This window comes from Equus asinus, chromosome 14 (assembly GCF_041296235.1).
Source record: "Equus asinus isolate D_3611 breed Donkey chromosome 14, EquAss-T2T_v2, whole genome shotgun sequence".
NCBI lineage: Eukaryota > Metazoa > Chordata > Mammalia > Perissodactyla > Equidae > Equus > Equus asinus.
The window spans coordinates 2205195-2227598 of record NC_091803.1 but is presented as its reverse complement, the minus strand read 5'-3'; the positions used below and the strand labels follow the sequence as shown (position 1 = coordinate 2227598).

The window sequence follows — 22404 nt, the reverse complement described above, 5'->3', positions numbered from 1 at the left end:
GACGGCGGGCTTTGAATTGCTACAAGCTCAGGGTGATCCTGGGGGTTCAGGGCGGGAAACCTGGCCTTGGTTGGACTCGGGGTCACTATCTTAGGGGCAGGGTCCAAGGCCAGACACTCTCCAGCCTCAAGTGTTTTCTCTCTGACCATTGGGCCTCACCGGGCACAGCAGGGTCCAGGTGGAGACCCGTTCCGCCAACACACACCCACGAAGCACGTGGCTGTCCTACAGAGGGGTCCCTCCTGACGTTCTTCCAAACCCCATGAGGCCGAGGCCTCCCCCTGGACAGTGTTAGAACACAGCCTGACTCAAAAGAGGCACTGTCAAACGCCACAGATTTTGAGTAGAAAATAAGCCACTTCTTTAATAATACATCGAAATGTGGGCTCTCTGACCTCGCTGGTCTCACGAGGTCCTGGCTTCCCTGAGGGTCCCCTGTGCAGCCAGGCCAGGCTGGAGGAAGGGACGCAGGGCAGCAGCAGGGGCTGGGCAGCCTCCGCTGGGCTGTCTCAGTAGCAGTCGGCCTGGTTCTCCCCCCGGACGCCCACAGTGGCCAGCATGTCCTGCAGGAGTGACTGAGGGCTCTTTTCCACGTGGTCGCTGCTCTCGGCCAGCGCACCCCGCAGGCCCTCTAGGTCCAAGGACCTCAGCACGGCCAGCACAGCCTCAGGCTCCAGGTCCCCCAGAGGCTCGCCCTGCTCACCCGCCTGCCACCTCTGCAGGGCGGCCTCCACAGGGACCACGTCAGGGCTGCCCTCGGCCTCCTGAAGGCCACCGGAGGGAGTGGCCTGGGCCCTCAGGAAGAGGAGAAGGTCACAGGACTTCTGGGCCACGGGCCGGTCACAGTCAAATAAGGCACGGAAGGCAAACTCAAAGAGCCGCACTCGGCTGAGCGCCCGCAGCACCTGGGCCAGGGGGCCGGGCGGGGTCGCCTGGGGCGCGGCCACAGCATAGGGGCAGCGGGCACTGGGCTGGCCCAGCGTCTGTGCCAGGAACACCAGCGCCAGCTCGAGGCCCTGCGCCCGGACCTCCCAGTCCAGGTCCCGGCTTGCCGCCTGGAGCACCCTGGCCACAAACTGCTCCGTGTCCTCAGCCACGTCGGCATGGTGGTCCCTCAGCCACTCGGTGAAGACCTGCATGGCGGCCCTCCGGGGGAAGCCCTCCGAGTCCGTGGAGAGGACGTGCAGCAGCTCCGCGAGCAGGCTCTCCTGCAGGACAGAGCGGGAGGAGGGTCGGTGGGGCTGGGGCTCCTGATGGGCGGGGCGTGGAGGGCTGGGCTCAGTCTGCTCTGCCTCCTTCAGGCCACAGCCCCTCGGCCCTCTCCTCTCTTCGGTCAGATGGGGTGACCATGTCCAAGTGACAGGGGTGCCTGGGGGCCGGGCCACAGACCCAGGGGACATCCCGACAGCACCCTGGTCCCCACCCACGCCCAGGTGGCTGACTTGCTATGCTATGGGCACCAGACAGATACACACACGGATGGCTGTGGTGGAGGCTGCCTGGCATGGGCCCTGCCGCCTCCTACCTTCTGGCCCCCCAGCTGTTCTGGGCTGGCGGCGGTGGCGTGCAGGCCCTGGCTGGACAGCTGGCCCACAGCGGTCACCGCGCTTGCACGGACGTAACTCTCAGGGTCTCGCAGGAGCTGCTTGGCGAGCTCGGGCACCTCTGACGCGAGGAGCGTGTGTCTGAAGCTGGCCTGCCCTGGGGGTCCAAGGGGCCACCACCAGCTGTGACCAAGGGCTGAGCCCGCAGCCTCCCCTTGCTCCCCTGAGGTCAGCCAAGGGGGCCCGGGTTCCCAAAGCCAACAAGAGGCGACTGGTATGTCAAGGCCGGGTCAGCCCCACTGCTCCACACTCACCTCCCCAGTGTCTGGTCACCTGAGTCAGGAACTCCAGGCCCGAGTCCCTCACCTCCCAGCAGGGGCTGCACAGACGCTTCCGCAGCACAGGGAGCAGCTCTGGAGCAGGAGGAGCGGCTCAGAGCGGCCAGGTTTGCGTCCCCACCCCTCAGGGCCACCTGGGCCTTCCCACCCAGCACCCAGCTGCCTCCTCCCCGACGGCTCCCTTAGTTTACTGCTGGCAGGGGCCGGGATTACCTCTGAGGAACAGCTGGGTGTCGGGGTCCAGATCGCAGCAGCCGGGGGCCCTGGGGGAGCTCAGGAGCCATCTGAGCGTGGCCTGGAAGGCTTTCTTCAGGACCTGCAGTGGGCAGGACAAGGCTGTGGGGCCACGAGGGGTGAGCTGCCCCCCATCAGCCTCTTGTTCTCCTGCCCCCGCCCCAGGGTGCGTGATGGGGACAGGTGCAGGGAAAAGGGAATGCTGGGCTTCATTTTTATGAGGCAGAAGCATCTGGAAGCAGCAGAACTGGCATCCCAGACATGGAGAAGGAGGCAGCTCTCGCCGGGACCCCCACCACTGGGGAAATGGGATGTCTGCACCAAGACACGGGGCACGCCAGGGCAGCTCCTCCACAAGGCCCCAGGAGCCTGCCAGGCCTTTCGCCCGAGTCCCCCTGCTGCCCGCCCAGTGGCTTTGACACTGCGCCCGCCACACCTGGCTCAGCCATGGGTGGGAGAATGAGCACGTCTGCAGGAGATGTCAGTGAGTCTGGACCCCAAGTGCAGGGCCCCCATGGCTCCGGCTCACTGTCTCCTCGAGAATTCCCAGGAGAAGACGGGAACCCCTCCCTGCTTCCACAGCGCAGCCCCCGCACCCAGGCCTCACCCCGTGCGCCTGCCCCTCCAAATTCGCGTCACAAAGTGACTCCAGCCCCAGGGAAAGCCCCGCTCCGAGAGGCCCACGGGGGTCCCTGTGCCCACCTCCCTCCTCTCCCCCGGCCCCCGTGCCCGTACCGTGGGGCTGGAGTCGGGGCTCCTGAGGTATTCCAGGAGGACAGCAGACACCTGCGTCACCAACTCCTGGGGGCCTGAGGCAGACGCGGACGGGTGAAGCACCCCCACCTCCGCCCCGGGGCCTCCCCAGCACAGGAGGGAGTCAGGGGACAGAACCCCCGGGTCAGCCGAATCCCCCGAGAAGACACCAGAGGCCGGCAGCCAGGAAAGCGTGGCGGGGGCTTGCCTGACGCCGGGCTGCACGAGAACGCACCCCTACTCACCTGTCTCCTGAGCCAGCGCCCCCAGGAAATCGAGGGCTGCTCGCTGGACCCGGACACAGCCCACCAGGATCGCACAGAGGCGGCCCCCCACGTCAGAGGCAGGGGCTGCCGAGCCATTGCAGAACCGCAGAATTGTCACCGCAGCCCCCAGCAGTGGCGCCTGAGGCCAGGGCGAGGGACGCTGGGGCTGGGGGGAGAAGGGAGGGTCAGCGCAGGCCTCGAGCGCCACTGCCGGTGTGGACGCGGGCCAGGGCCACACCTACCAGCGGCTGCAGCAACTCAAGGTGGGCCAGGGTCTGGCACAGGAGACCGGCACAGGCTGACTTGGAGGAGAGGAGTGTGTCCACTGTCACCGAGTCACCCGTGGTCCCCTCCGGCAAGCCTGGTGGCCAAACCAGAAACAGTACCAGGTTAACGGGCACCTCCTGCGTGACCAGCATAGACCCTGCCACCGGTCACCAACCCCGAGGCCACTGCTCCATGTTAGAGACGAGGACCAACGGTTCCAAGCAGGTGGCTGGTCCAGGGGGATGTCTGGACAGCCGGAGCTGGGTCTGAGCCTGTGCGTAGGGCTTTCGAGAAACTGACTCCCAGCTCTCGCTGCAGCCTGTTCCTGGCCGGGTCCCACTAGCCAGGAGGTCAGCCCTCCGCTTGACACGGGCGTCCGCCAGCCATATGGCGTGCCTGGGTCCCATCTCTAATCCTCCACACATCATGCAGCTGAAGCAAGACGAGTCAGAGGAGGAAACCCACTCGCCCGTCCCAGAATCCAGACAGCTCTGGGAGGATGAGTGCCAGGCCCACGTGCCCATTCTGGGTCAGGAACAACCATGTGACTCGAGCCCACAGTGACCACTGACCACCAAGGCCTGGGGTGGGGACAAGAAGCCAGCCACTCCAGGGCCACCATCATGCCCAACGGGGGCGACGATGCTGCCCACTGACTCCGGGGTGGGGACATGAAGACGTGAGTGGCAAAGCCACACCTGGGACGACGGCCTACACCCTGCCACCTTCACTCTTAGTTGGGGGTGGCGAGCCGGGCGCCCTGTGGCCCATCAGCCTGCGCCGACCGCAAGGACACACTCAGGACCCCAGAATCCTGCTCTCCTGGTCTGCCCACCCTTCCCAGGCAGCGTACCTGGGGGTCCGGGGGCCTGATCGGCAGCTGTCAGGACACAGGCCAGGGGCTGGAGAAGGACACCAAAGGCCTGGGCCCTCAGTGCCTGTGGACTGAGGACAGAGAACATGGTGAGCGGGCTCCCCAACCCCCAGGTGGGCTGTCTGCCCACCTAACATCCCCAGCAAGTCTGGGCAAAGGGGCGGTGCTGGGATCCAGATGCCCCTTGAGAAACAGCTTCCCTGCAGGCACCGGGGCCGGCACTGCAGGCCGCTGGCATGCAACTCCATGGCAGCTGCTAGACAGCGCCTCCCTAGGCCCCAGGAGCAGCCCCCAGGTCTGACCAGACCTGCCCGATGGGCGGTGCCTGCTCAGAGCCATGGGGCAGGGAGACGTCCCTTCCCACGTCTTGGAAGATGGTCCTGCCACACACCTGGGCCCAGGCTGGGCTGGGAGGCTAAGCTGGCCCAGAGCTCACCTTCCAGGCTGGCTGCCAAATCCTTCCCTCCATCCTCAGACCACTCCCTCTCTCAGAGCATCCAGACACCCTGGAGCCCAGAGCTGGGCTCACACAGGACCTCCAGCCCCTCTGGGGGGTGGGTCCTAAGGCCACTTTCACCTGGCCCAGGCCAACCTGGAACCCTGGGATGACTTCCTGATCCTCCGCACCTCTCCAGACCCCACCCATCCTTCCAGGCAGGGCGCATCCCTTCCCCTCCAGGGAGCTGTCCAGCTGCTCCCACCTACAGGTGTCTCTCTCTACTGTCCCACAGCCCCTAGTACCCAGCCCAGTGGTGCGCACAGTGCCTATGCAGGATCTGCAAGCTAAGGCCGCTAGGGACGGGGACAGAGGGCAGCTGAGTGAGCAGGCCCAGCTCCAGGCAGAGTGACTCTGACTGTTATCTCCACGGAGCCTATAAAGCTCTTGTCGGAAAAAGTTCTCCTGTCACTAAGGAGAGTGCAGAGGCCGCACCCCAACACGGCCACACTGGACATGGCTCTGACTGTTCTCCAGCTCCAGGAGCTCCCTGAGGACACTCGAGACCTCTCTCCCTGCCTGCACACAATGAGCCCCAATCCTCACCAGTCCTGCAGCTTCAGGATCCCCAAAGCCAGAGGCCCTGCTTGTGCGGGACTCAGACGGCGCAGGGTCTGTGCCAACGTCTCCCACAGGCCACAGTCAGAGGAGCTCAACACGGGAGAGCTGCAGAGAAGGACCCGGGAGAGAGAATCACAGCTCTGTCCCGGGCACCAAGGCCCAGCTCGGATGGAAGGCCCCGCCTAGGCGTGCGGGCCTTCAGACGCCCTCCAGGGCCCCTCGATGAGGCGGCACTCTCGGGAGCCAAGGGGACGGGCCCCAGGTGCAGCAGCCGCGCCCCCTCCACCCGCCCCCAGCTGCGCCCCAGGGAGCTGACCGGGCCACGCTGAGGAGGAGGTCCACGAGCGAGTGTGCGGCTGGGAGGGGGTCTTCCTGAAGCAGACAGGCCACGAGGGGACTCAGCTGCTCCCAAAGGACCTGCGTCCAAGGGCCGTGGCAGTGCCCGAAGGTGGTGGTCAGGACGTTGAGGGCCTGTGTGACCTGTGGGGTGGCCATAGAGCGCAGCGATCCTTCAATGTGACCCACGATCTTCTGGGCACACACTGGCCAGTCACAAGTCTGCGGGCTGGGTGGTCCCTCAGCTGGGCCTTGCAGGGACAGGCCCAGGATGTGCACCAGGAGCTGCCCGGCGGCCGAGGCCACAAACAGGCTGGAATCTCCCTGCAGGGAGAAGATGGTGTCAAGGGCACCTGGGGGCGGACAAGGGGTGAGGAGAGAAGAACACAGGGATCAGCTGGAACGGCATCGGAGGCAGACAGCAGAGATGCTAAGACCACTGAGCGGCTTTAACCTGGGACTTCAGAACCGCAGGGCAAGGCCGATTGCAGGAGGCACCCTCAGAGGCCCCAGCCTCCGCTCTGAGCAGAGGCAAGGGAACCACACCGGAGTTTCACGGGGCGAGCAGCTTAGACCCTTGGAAGCTTCTGATTCCTTCCAATTAGTTTCACGGCCACCCTAGCTGCTGGGTCTGACCTATGAGCCAAAGGCCACTGTAACACCCTCGAGGGGCCTCTAACCCCCATCACCCCGTGAGCTCCTCACAACAGCCCTGTGAGATCATAGACAGTTCTACAGATGAGAGCACGAGGCCCAGCAAGGTCCAGTGCTTTCCCTGGGGCACAGAGCATTAGGCACGGTGGGGCCACAGATGGCGGGCAGGGCGGGCGGGGCACTCACCGCAGTCGGCCAGGAAGGGCAGGGCGCTGGGGTGCTGCGCCAGTGAGCGCAGGCCCTGGATCCAGCCGCTGCGCACGGTGGGGGCGCTCCAGGCTGCCTGGCCGAGGGGTCCGGCCTCCCCAAAGAGCCCGGGCAGCAACTCCGCCTGCTGGGAAGCAGAGAAGGAAGCGGTGACGCGGGCCTGTTTGCAGGGGACAGGCAGATCGGGGACGGCCGTCCTGTTGAGGCACTTGGGGAACTTTCTCATGCGCTGCTGATACAAAGAGCCCCCGCACCCGCGGCAGCTGTGCTTTGGGGAGGTGGCGGGTGGCCACCAGCGCCAGCCAAGGGTGGCCACAGCACCGTCAAGTCTACCTTCAAGGGGACAGAGCTTTGGGAGAAGGACAGGGTTTTAAGTAAAGGCCCATCTATCCTGTTACCGCTTATTCAGAAATCATCCCCCCACAACAGTACCACCAGCTTCCCCGCCAACGGCCCACCTCTGACCATGAGATTCTGAACTCGAGGATCCCAGTGGTCCTCCAGGGCCTACTGGACTCCCGAGCCTGGCACATGGGCCTGGTCAGCACCCACCTCCTCCAGGCGCCCCCCTACCCCCGATGCCCCAGCGGGCCTGGTGTGCCAGGCCTGCCCCACCCCCGCCCACGTTCAAACCCTTTACAACCCAGCTGGGAGTCCAATGCCCCCGTGAAGCCTACCCACTGGCTGGCAGCGGCTAACCCCCCACTCAGTCCCCACAGGGTTATGGACGTCCACGGTCACGCATGCACGCTGTCCTACGTTTCCCGCCATGATCAGGAAACCCCGGTGCCACCTCTTATTAATGGAGCCCTCACTGGTGTGGTTGTTTGCTCTGAGCCTCGCCCATCTCCACGGTGGAAATGTTGGGCAGGGCCTGTGCCCAGGGCAGGCCAGGTCTTGGGACATCCTGTTCAGCTTTGTCTCATTCTCAAGGGACAGGAACGCTCCAACCATCTCAGACTCCAGGGTACAGGACACAGGGCCTTGGAGACACGCTTACAATCACTCCAGGCGAGAAGTCTACTCTACAATGGCCGTGAGCCCCGGGGGTGCTGCTGCTGGCGGCTCCCCGGGGAGGCCCTCTGCGGGATCTGCTGTCACCTAAGGACCCTCTCAAAGTGATAGCCCCTCCCTGGGGGTAGCTCACAGCCAATGGGAGCCCTCAAGTAGACTGTGGGCACGTCCCCTGCCCAGACACTGTGCACTGCAGACAGGGCCAGTGCTGGGCCGCTGGCTGACGAGGGGCTGCGAGACCACCTGGGAGTCTGTGAAGAAGTGGGTGAAAAGGGGACGGGAGGCTGACCCCGTGCTGTGGGCCCCGGAGAGAGGAGAGCAAGCTTTCCCCACGACTCAGAGCCTGGAGCCCTCGTCCCGGCATACGGGGACGGACTACCAGACGTGGGGGGGGGGTGCAGCCAGCAGCCTTTCCAGCCCCCAAGGCACGGCGGCCCCAGGGAAGGAAAAGGAGGAGACGGAGAAGCAGGGATGGGACAACAAAGTCCCCAGGAAACCAACACAGCTGGAGGAGCCACGTGCTAGGGACCGAGAATTCGCTCTTGGAGAAGCAGGCAGTGGACAAGTCACGCAAACGGTCAGACTTCCAGCGTTCAGAGTGAGCTCCGCCAGATCTGCGGGGTCCTCACACTGAGCCTTCCGTTTCCTTATCTAGGAAACGGAGACACAGACTCCTGGTCTGCTTACTGGCCGCAGCTTCCAGGATAACACGAAAGCGATCTTGCAAACTCTGAAGTGCTTTATAAACTGCAAAACACCACAGGCCAGGCGGGATCACCGCACGGGAGGGCAGCAAGCACAAAGTTACGCCCTAAAACACACTTCAGTGTAGCGAGGCGACAGACAGGATCCCAGAAAGGCTGTCCCACAGCAGGCTGGCACTGCGCTGGGTCCCTGGAGCCTGCACGGCTGAACTGAGGAGCACCCGTGATAGCATCCCAATGGCACTGGGAGGACACATCCCTCCCTCCTGCTGTCCTCTCTCCCAGAGGCTCCATCACAGCACGGCCTCCCCCGGGGCTCTTGGCACAGGGGTCAGAGAAGGCAGGCATGCCTCCACGCAACCTGGCAGGGCTGTGAGGTGCCCAGAGACGCCATTGCTGTGACTGGTAGGGCCAGAGAGGCCGGCATCAGGCGTCACCTCGTGAGCCCAGCTGCGCCCACGCAGGGGTGTGGGAAGCTGCACGACACACAGCTTGGGGGGTTCCACACTCCCATGCCTTGGGGCTATGTAGAAATTCTCACGAGTCATTCATTCACCCAACAGGCTACGTGCCAGACTGGTCATCTGGTTAATCCTCACAACACCCATGGGACACGCACGATCTCCTCTCCGTCACAGGGAGAAACCGAGGTCAGGGGACTCAGGGAGGCGGGCGAGGCCCTCCAGCGGGTTAAGCGTCAGAGCTGAACGCACCCCAGTTCCATCTCATTCCAAAAAGTTCACCCCTCCACCCAACGTCACTCCCAGTGGGCTTTCAAAGGGGGTCCCTCTCAGGAGCAAAACCTTGCGGCACACTCAGACGCAGGGGCAAGGCACGTCTCGGAGACGGAGGGACCGTGACAGCCACCCCTGCTTTACGGGCCTGCAGGGGAAGAGCCGCGCGCCCCTCGGCGGGTCACGAGGTGGGAGGCCCAGGCTCACCTGAAGATACTGGAAGCAGCTCTCCTGGGCCGCAAACACCCCTGCGAGGCGGAGGGAGAAGGAGAGGACTCTGGCGCTCAGGCCCTGGGGCTTCAGCACGTGGCACAGCAGCTCCACCAGGCAGGGATTCTCCTGCAGCAACAGCAGGCTGGACCCTGGAGACAAGCCCAGCCGGGGGGCACGTCACCGGGGGTGCACCGCTGCCCATCTGCCCGAACGACTGCTCTTCTAATGACTCCCAGGCCCCTTCTCTCTCCAGCTGTGAGATTTCCCGTCTAACTGGGAGAAAACGCTTGCAGCAAAGGATTCCTAACTGTCACTCCACGACGGGGGACACGGCAGAAAGCCAACACTTCCACAACAGGGAAAGGATGGGGACAGGAAATATAAACGGCCGACAAACCTGAAAAGATGCTCTGTCTCACCCATTAGAAAAAAGGAACACAGATTAAAGCAGGAGACCATTTTCACCTCTCCAGTGCATACTTTTTTCTTAAACCGAGAGTACTTGACGTGAGAGTACCTCCCTTCTAGAACTGGCATCCAACATTTCTACACTCACCCACGCTGTCGTTCAAAAGCACCAATGGGGGGGAAAGGTGGGGACAGCTTCCACGGAGAGGCTGGTGCTCAAAGAACTACCAAAGAATACGGCTCAGTCAGAAGGAAAAAGGACAGCGTGAAGAAGAGAGAAGCAGGAGGCAGAGACCAATAAACACGTGGGAAAACCCAGATAGGCACTGACTTTGAAAACTAACAATAACTAACTTTTGAAGGGTTTTAAGACAAGATAGAGGGACCGGCCCGGTGGCACAGTGGTTAAATTCGCACGTTCCGCTTCGGCGGCCTGGGGTTCGCCTGTTCAGATCCCGGGTGTGGACATGGCACCACTTGGCAAGCCATGCTGTGGCAGGCGTCCCACATATAAAGTAGAGGAAGATGGGCATGGATGTGAGCTCAGGGCCAGTCTTCCTCAGCAAAAAGAGGAGGATTGGCAGCAGTTAGCTCAGGGCTAATCTTCCTCAAAAAAAAAAAAAAAGAAGATAGAATCAAGATACCAGACACAAAAACCTGGAACATTGTGCTGGGCTTGGAATGCTCCAAGATCCATTGAAGACACTCGAGCTGTCGGACCAGAGGATGGAGATGCTAACGCACTTCCCACTGTTTTTATCCAGTTTGCTTGTAAGGGTACCCTAAAGGACATAAGTGAGATGCATAACTTCAAAGCCAGAAGAAAGATTAGAAAAACAAAAGCTTTATAAATCCAAAGAGGGCAGATAAGGAGGAAAAGGGAGCAAAGACAAGGCATGGGAAATTAAAAAAACACAAAAGAAAGCGGTGAAAACAGGTTCAGACATAACAGCTCCCAAATGAAACAGATTAACCTGTCTGTTAAAAGAAAAAGCCGCTCAGATTAAATTAAGAACCAAAGGCCAGCAACAGTCTGTTTCTAAGAAGCGATGAAGCTTGACAAGGCAGAGAAGCTGAGAGTAAAAAGAGACGTAGGCAAATCCTAATTTTGGAAAAGCTGCAGCAGCAAGAGTAATATCAGATAGAACTGACTTCAAAGCAAAGAGTGTTACCAGTGCTTTAGAGAGAAAGTCACTGCTCAGAGATAAATCTCAGAAGACAGGAGTCCGAGCCTGCACGGACCTAACCCAACCTCAAAGTATACAAAGAAAAACAAGACAGAATTTCAAAGAAAAACTGCTGACTCTGCAATCTTAGTGTAAGATTTTTACACATCTCTCAAGAACAATTAAGTAAATAAGTGAGCAAGAACAGAGCAGGCTTGAACACAAACTTGAACCAAGGAACTTGTGTGGAGACCACGTTCCTCCATCAGGTAGAACTTGAAGGAAAACTGAGTACACGCTGGGGGAGGAGAAAGCAGAGATTAACTGCTAACGGGCACCGGGCTTCTTTCAAAGGGCTGAAAATGCTGCAAAATTAGATTGTGGTGATGGTCGCACAACCTTGCGAATGTATTAAAAACCATCGAATTATACACTTTAAGTAAGTCAGTTCCATGCTATGTAAATCATATCTAGAATAAAGCTGTTTAAAAATAATTTTTAAAATTTGGCTACAAACTAGGCAACAATTGAGCCTTACAAATACCAAAAAAAAATACCAGATAGTGAAATCTATAGGGCACTGGCAAAAACTATCTGCATACTAAGCTGCAATAAAAACCTCAACAGATATAAAAGAATCAAAATACAGATGTTTTCTAATTCCAATGAAATAAATTAAAAACCAGTAATAAAAAAACTGAAAAAACCTCCATATTGTGAGTCTAAAAGATAGCCTTTTAAATAATTTGTGGGGGTGAGGCCAGCCCAGTGACGTAGCAGTTAAGTTTGCACGCTCCGCTTCGGGGGCCCAGGGTTCATGGGTTGGGATCCTGGGTGTGGACCGACACATAACTCAGCAAGCCACGCTGTGGCAGCGTACCCACATATAAAGTACAGGAAGACTGGCATGAATGTTAGTTCAGGGACAATCTTCCTCAAGCAAAAAGAGGAGGGCTGGCAACAGATGTTAGCTCAGGGCTAATCTTCCTCACCAAAAAAAAAAAGAAAAGAAAGAATCTTTTAAAAAAGATAAATAAATAAATAATTTGTGGGTAAAGAAAAATCGTAACGAAAAGCATGAAATATCTGGAACTAAGTTACAATAAAAATAGCGCATAGTAAAACTTGCAGGGTGCAGCTCAAGTGACACTTTCAGAGAACTGTGTAGCCTTCAATGCATATTTTAGGAAACAAGAAAGACTGAGATATTCAACTCAAAAAGCAAATAAAAGAACAGGATAAACCAAAGTAAGTAACAAACAGCAGAAATTAATGACAAGGCATCTACCCTAAGGCAATTATCAGCCAAGAGGACAAACACTTACACAAGAAGATGTAGGCACAAAGAAAGCCATTACAGCATTATTTACAACAACGAAACATTAGGAATGTATGTAAAAATAGTGGAATGATTGTATAAATTACGGTCCATTCATACAGCGAGTGGCACAGTCAATAAAATCAACATGTTCCATGGGGAAAACACCCACTATAACGGTAAGAGAGAAAAAGCAAGACATCAAATTGTATTTACGCTGTGATCTCATTTTCATAAGAAAAACAGCTTCGTGCTGTGTTAGGGAAAAAGGCCAGAAATAAATAAAAACGTTAATGGTGGTTTAATTTTCCTCTTTACCCCTCTGTGTTGTTCAAGTTTTATTTAAAGAATATGCGCTACTTTCATAATCAGTAAGGAATGCCGATTTCTTAAAACAAACAAAAGAATGCAATGAGAACAACAAGGTAAGTTTGTCCGTGCCTTCTGCAGCCATCTAACATGAACTGAACAACGGGAGACCTGCATCAGGGCTGGAATCAGCTACAAACTTCAACCTCAAGCTCTCTTGATCATTCCCTCAGGCTGTAGCTTGATGCAATTAGGCGGGAGGAACCTTCAGGATGTGGAGAAAGGACACCAGGTGGACACCCCTTCCCCAGGACAGGGGAGCCCCGCGCACCCTCTGGCCACCGGGGAAACAGTCAAGAGCAGCACCCTCACCCTTACCTGCTTCAGTGATCGTTTTAAACCAGTCCAGCAGCTTCTCCAAACAGGTGTCATCTGCCACCGGCTGCTTGGGGTCTGCCAGAACAGCACAGAGAGCCGGGAGGAGCTGGGAGCACTCTGGGTCCATGGTGAGGCTGGAGATTCCTACAAAGGAAATGTCAGGGCCAGACCCCACCCACCCTAGTCACAGGCAGTCCCCATGCCTGCTCAGGCCCCAGAACTTTCACCTCAGGCCAGGCGGCTGGAAAACAACTCTCGGAGAGAAGCTCCAAGCTGCCAGGATGGATGCAAAGCCTCAGCCAGGGTGGGGCTGGAGGGGATCAAGAGTAAGCAGGGCCGAGTCCTGGCCACCCTAGCTGGAAAGGAGTCCGGTGTAAACCATGAGACCTCAGGAGCTCAAAGCCTGCCAACCTTGGGCTCTGACGGGAGGAGAACAGCAGGATGCTCACCTAGGCTGCAGGGCCAGAGTCGAGGGGGTGTGTGCGTCCTGGGGCCAGCCAACGCGGACAGAGGAAGAGCGTCTCAGTCCGGGCTGGAAGTGTCTGTCTGTTCTGTCCCTTCTGGGGGTCAGGGCGTCTGCATCTGACAACCCTGCAGCCAGCAGTGTGCGCGGAGGGGAAGGCGCTCTGTCCACTGTCGGTCCCTCCAGGGCCGGGGGTGTGCACCCGCGTGTCCAGCCTGGAAGGGGACAGGGAAGCCCGTCGGTCCTGTGATCAGGGAGGGCTCTCGCAGGAGGGAAGGGTGGCCGCTGACTCTGTCGGGGTCAGGAGTGGGTCTGCCTGGGCTGGGGCATCCGTCTGTCCATCCAGGGCGAGGCTAGGTCCCTGCGGAAGGGGCCCTCCCCGTGGAACCCGCAGCGGGTCGGGGCCGCCCGGAGGGTCCAGAAAGGGCCCGGGCCGGTGGCCGCAGTCGCGTCAGGACCCGGCACAGGCCGCGCGCGCCAGCCGCAGGATGCTCCCCGGCCAGCCCGCCCTGGGTCCTGGTCCCCGACTCCACGGGATGCGCCACCGCGACCTAGACCCTCCCCGGCGCGCGCCTCACCCGCTCCGCGCCCGTCCGCCGCCGAGGCCCCGCCCCCACCGCCCAGGCCCCGCCCCGACCGCGCCACCTGCCGGGTCTGGAGGGGGGCGAGGACGGGGATGGCAGGTGTGCGGAACCGTGAAAGCTCCCCCGGGATGGCCACTCTGGAAGCCCCAAGGGCCAAGACTTTGGAAACGAGCTCAAGCTGAGAGGCTTTGGGGACAGGCCGGCGACAAATCGGTCGCCCCGACCCATCACCCCCACTGGGACTCTCAGTGGTACGTACCCGAGCGTCCGGCGGGCATTGCGCCCGGAAGGCGGGGCTTCTGGAGGAAAGGGCGGGGCTATTCCAGGAAGGGGCGTGGCCTCGCCAGCCAAGGGGGCGTCATACGTTTGGGCGGGCGGGAAGCACGTGCCGCAACCAGGCGTACTCATCACTGAGCAAAACTCTGGTGTTTTGGCCTCGAAACTGGGTCGTCAGAGGCCTTCAGCTGTGTGCTGGAGGTTCTCAAAGTTAGAGGATAAAAACAAAGCTCATCTTCCCATAGCGTCAGTTTTTCAGCAAGATTTTGGGGGAAACACCATGTATATATGAGGAAACAGCAGGATTTCTATGGGTGTTACAAAAAGAAACTTTAAGAACATTGACTTCGTTGGGGGAACCACTTGGGACAACCACCCTCCCTGATACACACACACACACACACACACCCTTAGAACTATTTGGGTGAAAAGATTTGAACTGCACAGTTCTCTTCCCGGACTTGTGAGTCCTCATTGTAAAAATGAGTATACTAATATTTGCCTGATTGGTCAGTTGTGGGGAAAAAACATCTTACAGTGGCACTATGCTAACTCAGGTGATTCTGCAGCAACTCTGGGAGAGTGGGTCCTATTACCACCCCTTCAGATGAGGAAACTGAGGCACAGAGAGGCAGCCTCCTCAGGTCTCACAGCTAGTGGGCTGGCACAGCTTGGAACCAAGCCCAGGTATTCTAGCTCCCCAGTTGAATACTACGTTATCCAGGTCCACCATTTCTTACCTGAAACTTTTGGGGACAAACGGCTCAGAATTCGGAATTGTTCAGGTTTTAGAAAAGTTACCTGGTACACATACACTCTATATGAGATTGCAATCCCAGCAGGGGCTGACGCAGCATGCCACATTCAAATGCATGAACAGTTCTGCGGTGAAATATACACTGCAAGTGGAATAAATAAATACTATAAATAGCCTCAGCTCAGATTTTTGTTGACAAATGAGTTGAGGTCGGAACAGGTTTTTCAGAGCGGCAGATAAAAGGCTGTGGACATGTACTGTCTCTATAGTTAAAGGAAAGACAGTGACACAGCAGAAGCAGGAAGGACAGGATGTGTGGAGAGCTCCGGAAGTGGGAGAGGAGCAAGAGGCACATGTACATAGGTAGTTTTGGCATCGAAAGCCCTTGCCTGGCACGTGGACAACACCCCCAGAAAGCAAGCTGAAGCTGGTAAGCAGGTGAGTGGCCTGGTAAGAGGTGCCTTTTATAAACGACTGATGGTGAGACTACAAAACCCAGGCTCCTGACGCTAACCAGCTCAGTTTTCCCTGCTGGTGAGGAGACAGCCGGGGAACCCCCCACCACCACCACCTTCCCCAGGGGCAGCTCAGCCCGTTTTGTAACGATGAGGAAACTGACGAACAGAGGGCCATGGACCCTGCAGTAGGTGTTGGAGGTGGAACTAGAACACTAATAACCTGACAGGTGTTCCTTCTGCTACACCACCGACGAGAGGACTCGTTCATTCGTTCACCACATAGTAACAATTACACTGTCACATTGCACTCACTCTGGAAAGGGACAACTGTACAGATATTGACTCATTTGATCCTCACAACAACCCTTTTTTCCACTCTATGTTCGAGGAAACAGAGGTACAGAGAAGGGACCTGACTCGCGGGATAGCCACTACCCATTGATTGAGCACCTGTGGTGTGCCAGACCCTGGTCCAAAGGACGGAGATCCAGCCGTGAGCAAAGCAAAGCTCCTGCCCCAGAGAGCTTACATTCTAGCCATGGAATGTTCTTGCAGATAATAAATTTCAGCTAGCTGGAAAAAATAAGCAGGGTGAGGGGGACAGACCAGATGCCCTTGGAGACCTGGATGAAGAGAAAGAGCAAATTCTACTTGCTAATAATAATTTAAATGAACTTTGGAGCCCAGGGCGCCTAAAGATCATGATACACATTGAGTGCGATGCAAACTTTTCTTCTGTCTTGCTGTCCCGTGGCTAGATCAGAGCCCTAAAGCCCAGGATAGAGGTCAGGGAGGGTAATTTTCTGAATGCCAGGCGTCCAGAACTAGCAGCCTGCGACACTGCACAAGCCCCTTGTCTCTTTCAACGTCAACCTAATAAAGACTTGTTAACGTCCTGCGCTGGTGACCAGCTCCCAGGCTCGTCGCGGAGCCTGGAGGAGCGAAGAGCCTGGACGCAGGCTCCGTAAGCTGCTCAGCGCCGCCCCCTCCGCGGCTCTCCGCCCCGCACCTCCGGGCGCGCTGCGGGTCGGCCCGCGGGTACCGCCGCGCACGCGCACTGTCGGCCCGGCTTGGACGGCGCCCGCCACATCCGGGACTCCGCGGCCCGGCGCCGTTGCCATGGCAGCGGGGTCGCGGCCGGCGCGCGGGCATTCCCTGAGGCAGCGGGCGGCCGGGGGTGGTCCGCGCAGCCCCAGAGCCCGACAGCAGCGCCCGCAGCGCCGAGGGGGCGGCCGGCCAGCGCCGCCGCCATGTCGCTGGGCCCCGGAGAGTCGGCCTCGGAGACGGTAAGCGCGGGCGGGCGGGCCGGCCTCCTCGTTCCCCGCGGCCGGCCGGGCCTGCGGGGCGGAGGCGGGGGCGCAGGGCCTGCGGCCGCCGGGTGACAGCTGCCATTATTGTTACCGCATAAGAGCGGACCTCGGGCCCCCGCCAGCGTGCGGCCGGCCTGGCGTCGCCGCCCCCCCCCCCCGCCCCCGTGCAGCCTCCAGCCGCCTCTAGACCCCGCCTGCCCCTTGCACAGGCCGCCTCTTCCAGGAAGCCCTCCCGGACCCTGCGTCCTCGCCTGGGCGCCTGCGAGGCCGGGCTGCGACCGCGGCCCGCGCGGTGACCGAGCTCACTGCGTAAGTGTCCGCTCACCCCCTGCCTCCAGGGCCCGGGACGACCCCGAGTCGGGTGTTGAGGGAGGAAGCCCCAGGCTCTGGGAACAGGGCCCTGCCCGGCACTGATCAGAGAAGGCTTCCTGGAGGAGGTGCCCGCTAAGGTTACTCCCTCCGATCCGGGCGAGCGGGCTCTCAGCTCGTTCCTTTGCCGAGCGTTTTGGGTGCGCCTTCCTGCTGGAGATACCGATGCGGATGTGTAGGCTTGCATTCCCGTGGAGCGAGGGTGTAGGGGGCAGAGGACAGGCAATAAACAGATCACTAAGATGTCAGGAACGTGCTGCGGGGAGAAGAAAACAGGCCCCTGTGAGGGAGGGGGGTTGGGGAGGGCTGCTTTAGATGGGGTGCCCCGGAACAGCCCTCTGAGGGGCTCACACGTGCCCTGATCTCATGGACAAGAAGCAGGCAGTCTGGTAAAGGTCAGAGAGCAGAGGGACCAGCCAGTGCCAAGGCCCTGAGGTGAGAAACTGCAGTGTGTGCCAGGGCCCCAGAGAAAGCTTGCCGGGATCTGTTAGGGGCAGGGGGACCTGGGTGGAAGGTGGGCATGGGCCTGACCACGGAGATCTTTGCAGGCCATGCAAGGAGTTTGAATTTATTCAGGACACAGCGGGAGGCCTTTGCAGGGTTCCAGACCGAGGGAACGCTGCTTCCTTCTCCCCGAGCCCGCGAGTGCTGAGCCGGGCGTGCACAGTTCACCCAGAGCAGGGACTGACTCAGTGCTGCTGGCAGCGGGAGCAGGTGAGGTTTCCTCCTTGTTCCTCAAGGCTCCGAGTCCTGCCTCCCCTGGGAGGCCTGGCACCTGCACGGGCCTCAGTTCCAGCTCCTTCATCTTTACAAAGTGGCCTCTCACGTTGTGACTGTAAAAACAATTCATGCCCATTAGAGAAGATTTGGAAAATTAATTACCTGTAATCTAACTGCCTGCAGAAAACCACAGTTAAGGTCTGACATTTCCTTCCAGTCTTTTCACAGTGCATCTTTTTTCCATACCCTTTTTAAAACTTTGAGATCGTACTTGTATTGTTTAGTAGTCTTTGCCGATTAGTTTGTTGTTAGCGTTTTCCCATATGCACACATTTTCTAGAGCATGATTTTGGACACTCTGACCTGTGGGGGCCCCTGTTTCACTTCTCCATTCCCTGCATTTACCCCCTTTGTTTTCACTTTTCTGCTGTTAGAAGCAGTGCTGCTGTGGATGTTCTCACACGTGAGCATTTGTTAAGTTCTTTCCGCGTGTCGGGCTCTGAGGACGCAAAAACAAGCTAGTCCCGCACCCGGGTCTGCAGGCTCGAGGGAGAACTGGAGCCGCGCTCTGGGCGTTTAGGAGCCTCTCAGCCGTCGGCCTGCTCTCTGCTGAGCGTGGCTCTGTTCTAAACCAGGCGGGAGCCTCTGGAGGGCAGGCACTGTCCAGGCCGTCCAGGCCCCCAAGTCCCCTGGAAGAGCGCTGTCTCTGGACTTGCCCATGAACGTCACAGAGCACTTACCGTGTGCCGGGGGCTCCTCTGCTGTGGCTGTAAGCAGGCTGCAGGGGTGAAATGGAGCCTGGGCGTGGTCACCAGTGATCTAAGGGCCAACACTTGTACTAGGGCTCGTGGTTTCTAGAACGAGATAAGAAGAACGTTTACGGGCGTTTACTGTCTGTGAGGTTCTGTGTCACGTGCTTTACTGCTCAGGTCTCCCCCTCCAGACCTCTTGCTTGTGACCGCTGTGCTCTCCCACCTCGTGAGTCCCCCTCTCGTGTTGGAGCCTCCTAACAACACTGCTTTGAATATATCGGTCATGATCACAGCTGCTCTGAAGTCTTTGTCTGCTAAGGCCGTCATCTGGGTCCCTTCAACAGCAGTCCCAGTGCCTGCATTGTCCCCGTGTGTTGGTCACACTTTCCTGTTTCTCTGTATGTCTCATGATTTTTTGTTGAAAACTAGACATTTAGATAATAGCGGCTCAATACTGATCGCTCCTGCCCGCGGGTGGCTGTGCTTTGCCTGGTGGTTGGTTGGTTTGATGGGTGGCTTGGCTGAACCAACTCTGTGAAGTCGACTTCCCCACACTGTGCAGCCTCCGGTTCCCTGCTCAGTTCGTTTCCTGTTTAAATCTTTTAGCCGGACTACCTAGCGGTCACCCCTGAGTCAGCAGAGGCCACTTGTTGGTCAGAAGTTGTGTGTAAGCCCCTCAGCCAGTCAGACTTACCCTTTACCATTGCATGTGTGCGTGTTTGCGCATGTGTGTGTGTGGGTGGGTGGGTGGCTCGGGGGCTGCCATCACAGTTCAGGAGTTTGTGGTTCTGCCCACCGTGCAGCCAGGGGCTAGTAGCTTGGGTTTTCCCTCGGCCGTCTCTCCTGAGAGGGCACCCTCAGACGTGCCTGTGGACCTCCGGGCTTCCAGGGATGTGTGTGGTTTCATCCTTAGGCCTGGTTTCCTCGGAGCTGCTCTTGGGTCAGAGTAGTTGATTGTTCAGCCAGTGTTTGGTCAGAGGTTGTGCCGAGGCCCCAAGGGCCAGTGGAACTCACGCCCTTCCTGAGCGGGTGCAGTCCAGCGCTCGCAGGCAGCCTCCCTGACCCTCAAGGTTGACGGTGACCCCAGGAAGGCTCTTCTGGGCCCTGTTGGCCTTCTGGCTGCCCTGCCGGTTCACTTTCCACTGCCCCGATCCTGGAGCTAGGAGGGCCCTGCAGGTGCTCCCCGCCAGGTCACCATTGTCCTAGTTGGTGGAATCGGGGAGGGGTGGAGTTCTCCACTCTGTATGCAAATAAAGTCCGTCCCTAGGGCACAGCTGTTGGTCTGTCTCTCCCCCTGGGAAGGACCTCTGTGCCACCACGCAAGAACTGGCGCAGGGACAGTGCTGCGCTTCTCCTGGAGTGACACTCCGCCTGGGCCTGCTCCTCCCTGCGTGCAACCTCTCCTACCAGCACGCGGGGGTGGGGGCATGGGGACCCAGGAGTCTTAACCTGCCGCCTCTGGGAGCTTCTGGGAGCTGGCTGGGGGACCACAACCCCACCAGCACCCCTGTCGTCTCGGTGCACCCACCTGGCGTGGAGTTCTCTGGAGAAGTGTCTGTCAGACAGAGCTGGCAGGGCAGGCGCCCCGACTCTCACTGTGCTTCCCTGGCTTAGGGGATGTTCTTGAATTAGTCTTTCTCCATTGCTGTATGCCCTTAGTTCAATTTCTAGAAACTTCCAGTGATTGACTGTTTTATAGCTTTCTCTGGTAAATGGTGGTTTGCTGAGGAGACAGTCTTCCAAGCTCTGCGCCCACCGTTCTGGAAGAGGCTCCTGGGGCGTTGCTGTCCTTCCTGACTTGTTCCACACACCAAATTCCCGTGTGTCCCTGCATCTCTTTCTGGGCTCTGTCTTTTTTCCCAGTGTTTTAGTTTGTTTATATATGTGTTTAACGCTTTTAAAAATTTGGTAGGAGAACGTGTGCCCCTTTGTCGATGAGGAAGCTGAGATTCAGAGGGGTCGGTGGCATGACCAACATCACACGGCTGGCGTGGAGCCACTCCTGGCCGTCTTGAACTCCCCCCAGCGACTGCCGGCCGGCCAGAGCCCTGCCTGTTCCTGACACACGATGAATATAGGTGCATCTAGTCTGGAAACAGGTGGCAGCTCGAACAGTACTTAGAGAAGGAGGAACGAATGGACCATCACTGGGTTTTTTGGGGTTTTGTGTGTGTGTTTTTTTTTTTTGGTGAGAAAGATTGGCCCTGAGCTAACATCTGTTGCCAATCTTCCTCTTTTTGCTTATGCCTTAAAATGTCACCTGTTTAGTGACATCAGACATCTAGGACAGTGGCTGATGTTTTTAAAGCTTTTGTTTATTTGGAGCGCAGTACCTTCCCCTCGTCCCTCAAATCGAGTCACGCCGCGCTTGTAACTGGACACTCCGTGTTCAAGAGGCGTGCGAGTGGAGGGCGCCCGATCGTCACGGTGGCAGCTCATCCACGTTGTGGCGCAGCCTTACAGTTCTAGTAAAAATTCAAACTGCCCGCAGACTCGTTGCTTCACATGCTGATGGTTAACCTTGTGGACGATGTGTGTGCTTTGCAGGAAGCAGTGAAATCCCCCCGCGGTGCCGTGTGGGTTCACCTGTGCCACACACAGCTCGCCGGCACACCGCCACCTCCCCCCGCAGACAGAGCGCTGTGGCTCGGAATAGAGGCGTTCGGTCCTCACTTCCAGTATCGGCATCATAAGTCGACTCTACAGTATTTTGAAGGCATTTTAAAAGTTTTTCTGCTTCCTCTTTTTTTAGGATTTAGACTTGAATAAGTGGGTTAACACAGAGAACTTCTAGGGGCTGGCCCGTGGCCGAGTGGTTAAGTTTGCGCGCTCTGCTTCAGCGGCCCGGGGTTTCGCCAGTTCGGATCCTGGGCGAGGACCTAGCACCTCATCGAGCCGTGCAGAGGGGGCGTCCCACAGGCCATGACTAGAAGGACCCACAACTGAAATATGCAGCTATGGACTGGAGGGCTTTGGGGAGAAAAAGGAAAAATAAAAAATAAATAAAATCTTCAGGAAAAAAAAAGAAAACTTCTTCCCTTGGGGAAGTCCCCTCTTGCTGACACCCTGGTACTGCCGTTAGACGGAGCGGATTTTATTTCACTCCCTGGGCCGGGGCACGTCACTGCAGCAGGAAGGAAGGAAACTTTGTAAGCCCAAATAATGCGTGTGTTAATGAATGTGTGTTTTTAATGACTTTGACTTGTTCTTACCAGGGTACCGTCACAGATTCCTTGTGCTTTGATGTGAAGGTGAATAAGAGAACATTTAAACAATGTGAAAAATGAAATACTTTTATCGAGAACTGTTTCTTTATCGAGCGTGCACAGCAATTCTGTGGAGATGCTGTCGCTACATTGACAGCCCGGGAGCGGTCCTACTGGGAGGAGTTTTTTTTTCTGTCCCCCACCCGTCCCTTCTGCAGTGACTGAACAGGCTGGCCGCTGCCCGAGCGGCATGTGCAGGGTCTGCTCCGCTGGTCTTGGGTTTCCGCCTCGGCGGCCGTGCGCAGCTGGCTTCACTTTGTAAGCAGGGCCGCTGGGAGCCATGCAGGAGCCCAAAGGTTTCAACATTTGCGTCTCTTCTTCCAGGGGGATGACAGTCTGTCCGCAATTACCTTTGACTCTGACTTTGAGACGGTGAGTGTGACGGCGAGGCCGCGGCTGGTCCGGGGCTGGGTGCTGTTCCCTGCACTTCTACCTGCACACGCACAGTGGGTCCTTGCCCACACGTGCCGTGCTTAGAGCTGCCGGACGAGCTCCAGACGCTGCTCGGCGTTTGAGAAGTTTCAAGCCCTCAGTTGGGTGTGCAGAGCTGTGGTTATAATCTTACAATGCTTATCCAGAGTTAGTCCTGAGCAGACGGCAGGTTCCTATCCCGCCTCTGGCTTTGGCCCACACTCCCCCCTCCACCCCTCAAACCTGATTCATCAGGGCGCGAGA

At 58.1% G+C, this 22404-nt stretch overlaps 2 protein-coding genes across 42 annotated transcripts in view; one reads left to right on the top strand and one right to left on the bottom strand.

Annotated features, from left to right (window-relative positions):
- Positions 1 to 340: 340 nt before the first annotated feature.
- On the bottom strand, positions 341 to 13919 carry BRAT1 (BRCA1 associated ATM activator 1). Of its 16 annotated transcripts, none has more exons than XM_014846692.3 (16): positions 13816 to 13919; positions 13224 to 13452; positions 13002 to 13130; positions 12775 to 12918; positions 9190 to 9344; positions 6510 to 6657; positions 5650 to 6022; positions 5319 to 5438; positions 4256 to 4347; positions 3378 to 3496; positions 3115 to 3301; positions 2852 to 2925; positions 2096 to 2198; positions 1859 to 1957; positions 1526 to 1701; positions 341 to 1208 (listed from the first exon to the last, which is right to left on the bottom strand). In XM_014846692.3, exons 4-16 carry the CDS (start codon positions 12899 to 12901, stop codon positions 510 to 512), a joined length of 2472 nt encoding a protein of 823 aa, XP_014702178.3. In that variant the 5' UTR covers positions 12902 to 12918; positions 13002 to 13130; positions 13224 to 13452; positions 13816 to 13919; the 3' UTR covers positions 341 to 509. The 16 variants fall into 16 exon arrangements, with proteins under 16 accessions (XP_014702178.3, XP_070340207.1, XP_014702180.3 ...); XM_070484106.1 differs by having other exon boundaries at positions 6510 to 6654; XM_014846694.3 differs by having other exon boundaries at positions 12775 to 12908.
- Positions 13920 to 16378: 2459 nt separating this feature from the next.
- The window catches only part of IQCE (IQ motif containing E), a 46645-nt gene continuing 40619 nt past the window's right edge, over positions 16379 to 22404 (top strand). For 7 of the 26 annotated variants that reach the window (XM_070484125.1, XM_070484124.1, XM_070484127.1 and 4 more), the window contains exons 1-2: positions 16415 to 16598; positions 22054 to 22101. In XM_070484125.1, the coding sequence (XP_070340226.1) occupies positions 16563 to 16598; positions 22054 to 22101 (84 nt within the window). In that variant the 5' untranslated portion in view covers positions 16415 to 16562. Of the gene's footprint in view, positions 16599 to 16831; positions 16932 to 17595; positions 17706 to 22053; positions 22102 to 22404 lie in introns of those variants that run through there. The other 19 variants (XR_011494045.1, XR_011494049.1, XM_070484116.1 and 16 more) reach the window with 10 other exon arrangements.